This window comes from Pectinophora gossypiella, chromosome Z (assembly GCF_024362695.1).
Source record: "Pectinophora gossypiella chromosome Z, ilPecGoss1.1, whole genome shotgun sequence".
Lineage (NCBI taxonomy): Eukaryota > Metazoa > Arthropoda > Insecta > Lepidoptera > Gelechiidae > Pectinophora > Pectinophora gossypiella.
Window position 1 is genome coordinate 13,198,530 of NC_065433.1, and position 4,900 is coordinate 13,203,429.

Genomic DNA, 4,900 nt, shown 5'->3' on the forward strand with positions numbered 1-4,900 from the left:
CATTGTTAACCGGACTACGGCAAAGCATATAGGAAGGTTATCTGGTTGACCGCTATATACGTATCTTCTTATCGTGTGGGTTGTGAGGTAGAATACCAATCTCATCAACCCTGGTGTCAAGGTTATAATTGAGCCGCCAAAGGCCCCTGACATGGCTCATGTAACGATTACTCACTTACATCAGTAAATAGTAATCGAGACCAACGGCTTAACGTGCCTTCCGAAGCACGGATCATCTTACTTGCGGACAATCAGGTGATCAGCCTGTAATGTCCTAACCAAACTAGGGATCACAAAGTGATTTTTGTGATATGCCCCCACCGGGATTCGAACCCGGGGCCTCCGGATCGTAAGTCCAACGCTCAACCACTGGACCACAGAGGCCGTTGCTATATACGTATGATGTAGAATTTAACAAGTGAGGTGTCACTAGTAAATTTCCTGATTGTCAGGTTGTTATAATAGACAGTGCCGTTATTCTAACTAAAGTCATGATTCATTGATTGACAGAGTGCATAAACTGATGAAGTATAAAATATTTTTCCAAGGATATAACCAACAGAGAATCCAAACCAATTAATTAACACATTTCAAATACGTACATACTACTTTTACTCACGGTTTTGCTGTCTCGTAATATGTCAGATATGAACCGACAAGCTTTTCTCTTTAAAATATTTTTTGCAAATATGTTATCTCAATAAAAAAGAACCCAAATTAATAGATGTATAAAAAACGTACTCTATTGTCAATGAATACCAAATTGCCAAGTAATGATGTAATATGTTTAGGACAGGAACCTGGTCGTATTATGTTGCATTTCTATGATGGTAGTTTGAGACCTATAACTGGACGTGTATTGAGTACCTAAATATACTCCTTTAATGCAAACTCTAGTAGCCCAGTACCTACATTAAAAGCCTAAAGGACTTCATTTAAAATGGAGTATAATTAAGTACATCAATTTAGACTGAGCTTTAAAAATACTCTGTAGTTTAATTCGCTAAGCTCTGTGACGTTGAATTGATCTGGTAATAATATCATATTTAATTTCAAAACCCCCGTGCTTAATTACACTTGGGCTTCTTATGTTTCACAAACTACGGTTTCTTCTTTTTTAATGTTATGGATTGTTGTCATCCATACGACGACATTATTCACCTCTAGGTTGGACAAAAGGTCTTACGAATAGGTTACTCGTAGCTTTGATGCAAACTGTTTTATTTTTTATGACGTATAATGTTAGAGAAACCGTAATAAAATAAAACGTTGGACAGTGGCCGTTTGGCACAGGCGTCGTTATTTTCCGATCTTCAGTAGTCCTTGTCATTGGCGAGGTCACTTCAGCCGTTGTTTTTGGGAATGATAGTAGCGTGCGCTTCACCCGAACAATATAGAAAATAGCGTTGCACGCTGCTGTCCGACGTCTTTCACATCTACGTACAATACAATTATGATCATTAATCTAATATGGTTACGGTAGTTAGCCCATCTTCGTCCGTACAATGGTCCGTCATGTTAGAAAGGACACTATCCCTCTGTAGGTAAATACGACATGAATAAAAAAATAAGCAAAACAACGCGTTTTTATAATTTGCTCCCATTCCACCATAGATGAATGGGAAGATTTTTTTGGCTCTGCGTAAAACTTGTGCCTTGAGCTTTTAATAAATAGCATAAGCTTCGGCACTGTTGACTCGGAAAACCTTATTTTGGCGCGTTGAGGCCGGAAGCCTCAGGAAAATGAGTGTACTTACGTACCTATGCATCCACTAAAAAGGGGTTTAGATAGATTTGCCCAGGTATACTTATACGAGTATACATATATAAGTAGTCTGTGGGGTGACCAAAATATTAGCAAATAAAAATAACAAACAACGTCGCGAAACGGAACTAACTAACTAGACAGGCAATTGGACGAATAGGTCGCTCTCATCAATCCGGCCCGCCTTATAATGGGCACCTCATAAAATATTCAATCAAATCACAAAATGGTAGCACATGATACTCTGCCCAGGCAGATCTCTATCGGCTCATTATAGCGATTGTCCCACGACACGGGGAGCTTTACACAAAATAGAAATGAAACAGCCAAAATTAATGAGTTGATAATTGTATAATTTTACATTTTGATTTACCGCACTAACTTACCTTCATCTAACTTGTACTCGACGAGCGGCATACAAATTGCGGAACACACTTGGAAAGTGGCGAATCTATTTAAATTTCCTCCACAGCCACTGTACGAAAAACCCCTACATTCCCGGTGCGTTATGTCGAAGTAAAATCTGAAATTATAATTAAAGTACTAAATTAACACGTAGTGAAGGTGGACTTCAAAAAAAATGAGAGGAAGAGTTATGAAATTCAATATAATTTCTTACGTACGCCTTAGAAGAAACTAGCAAACTAACTATTGTACTACCTATTGTAAATAAATCCTTAGTTATGGCATCGTTGGATTTTAGTCGTTGTTTGGTTATTTTTAGTTTATACAAGTCTCAGTCACAGAGACACAAAGTTACACTAACTTTCTGTGGGGTACGCCAGATATTATACACAGTTCACTATTAGGTATGCAGTTTATTAGGTCCCTTAACTAAAACTCCATGGTTGCGCCACCAGCGGGAAATTATTCTGGATTCGGTTGCCGGCAACAAATTAGTTTAGCAACTAATTTCTTGCCAGCCCTTTATACAACTGCATACATTTTATTCAGCTACCAAATCACTTTGGGGGACGGGAATCTCCCTGGTTTGGCCAAGGCCCACAGGTCAGGACATTGCAAACTGTAATCACAATCATGTGCTTTGGAGGGCACGTTAAGCAGTCGGTCCCGGCTACTAATGAGTTCAGCTCATTAGTAGTCAGAGCTCAGTATTATAAGAACCCTGACACTAGGAATCTGGTATCTTACTCTGACGACACATCACCACGACAAGAATAAAGGTTTTAACTCATTAAATATCAAATCTATGATTCAAAGATTATTATTTAATAATTTTATACTCACTTAGGATAGTAGGTGTTGCAATCACCGAAATCTTGTTGAAAAGTACAATATATTTTCGGCGTAACACGTGTCTTAAACTCCTGCTTACCGGCATCTACGCACAATAGAAATAAGTCACCATAACAGTTCATCATATTGTTCATTTCAGGATTTTGTATCGAAAGACTAACATCTATTTAGTGGCCATAATTTTCTGTTCTATGATCATTTTAGATAAATTTAGATGTTCAGTTAGTATAGGATAAAATAATTCATGTTTCATTTAAACGTACTGAGTTATATTTGATATTGATAGAATTACTTTGTTGGTTAAATATAAAAATGCTTCAAAAGTTGAATTGTTGAATGTATGTTCATTACATGGCTTACATAGAAGATAGAAACACTGGCCGGCAAAAATAAGTCCTACACTTTTAAAATTCATTTTTTTAAACTATAAATGGAAGTGATTTAAAATTTAAAATGTATTATTATACGTAGATAATTTTATCAGCTTTTCTTATAACTGTTAATTATACATTAGTAACACTTTTAAACTTAAAAAAAGATAAAACAACAAAAATAGCTAAGTGTCAGTTAGACCCGAATGGACTACATTAATTTATGGAGATAAATTATGTATAAAAAGCTTTTTATTTTACATCTTGAACTTTTACAGTTTAGAAAATAATTGAAAAATGTAGTACCGTTTTTTTACAGTTTTGAGGGCCAGTGTTAGTATTTTTAGAAGTGTGTTGTGGCCTACTCCGCTCACTTACTAATTCAAAGGACAATTAGGGGGCAATAATTATATTAAACAGATGTCAGTTTAATTAAACACCCTATTTATAAAAATGTGGACGCCCACGCGGCCACATTATAGGCCGCCAGATGAACGTGACAGTTTATGGCAATTTAATCCTTTTCTGTGTGTAAGCTTTCTAACACACGAACAGCACTATGTTTTTGAGAGCAACTGCCGACACGCCGCCATTTGCTGTCGACGCGTGTCCTCAGTAGCTGCTCATTCATGGTCACTTATGTGCAATAAAACTTAATATCAGTATTATTATGAATATTCGTATTTGTATTAAATAAACTTAATAAATAGGTAGGTACTTACTACTAGTAGATTTATTACGTATATGCACTGACCTTGGCACTGATCTCTACAGGCTTTTTTATTCGAAAAGCTGTTGAAATTGTTTGCACACTTGCCAATTTCAGTTTCTTTACAGTCTTGTAATTTTAAATCATAATACCATCTTTAAAAAGAAAAATGAATATCAGCGTGAAATCACGTACTTAAGTAATTCGTAAAGCAGATTTCGAATACTTTGCAAAATAAAGAATAAGAATAAAATATAATATTTTCTCGCATATTTCGTGAAAACCGAGGATTGTAGATCATCATTATGGGCGATATCATCATGCGGTTCATCATATCCATTTTAGGCTTCGTTGCTAAGTACAAGTTTTCTTCTGATTACTTGTTGCTCTTCGAAGTCCATGGGGTTACGATCACAACTTTATGTACTTAAGTGATATGAATATAATAGAATTCAAGGTCGTTAATGGATTTGAGTTATTCGTTTAGCTAGCCTTCAAACTTTTAGTAATAAAGGATTATCCAGAAAAAGAAAATTTATATTACTTAAGTATTCCTAGTGCTTTTTTCGTTTAGATACCACACATAATCCCGCCGCGACGCATGTGCTCCGCAAGCCATGCGCCCCACGCTTCGCAATATGTGTACATTCATACTTGTGGCGAGGTATGAGCTACACATACGCACGTTTAATGATAGAAAGACCCACAGATAGAAAGACCTACATAGCCCGTACGGCGCGGCGTGCGGGGCTCATGCCTCGCAATGTTTATCTGCTTTTAGTCTGGCTTTCTGTACAT

At 36.5% G+C, this 4,900-nt stretch overlaps 1 protein-coding gene and 1 non-coding gene across 2 annotated transcripts; both read right to left on the reverse strand.

Annotated features, from left to right (window-relative positions):
* Nucleotides 1-312: 312 nt before the first annotated feature.
* Nucleotides 313-384, reverse strand: Trnav-uac (transfer RNA valine (anticodon UAC)). Its single transcript has one exon. It is a non-coding gene; the product is annotated as a tRNA-Val (tRNA).
* Nucleotides 385-1,380: 996 nt separating this feature from the next.
* LOC126380498 (tissue factor pathway inhibitor-like) lies at nt 1,381-4,900 on the reverse strand. The gene is made up of 5 exons (XM_050029940.1): nt 4,890-4,900; nt 4,148-4,257; nt 3,014-3,107; nt 2,152-2,288; nt 1,381-1,436 (listed from the first exon to the last, which is right to left on the reverse strand). Exons 1-5 carry the CDS (start codon nt 4,898-4,900, stop codon nt 1,381-1,383), a joined length of 408 nt encoding a protein of 135 aa, XP_049885897.1.

Excerpts from the sequence above, each read along its gene's own strand:
- LOC126380498 (XM_050029940.1), bottom strand. Across the intron at positions 3,108-4,147 it reads CTGTAGAGATCAGTGCCAAG|ATGCCGGTAAGCAGGAGTTT; the intron begins GTCAGTGCATAT and ends TATTGTGCGTAG. Across the intron at positions 2,289-3,013 it reads TGCAACACCTACTATCCTAA|ATTTTACTTCGACATAACGC; the intron begins GTGAGTATAAAA and ends TTATAATTTCAG.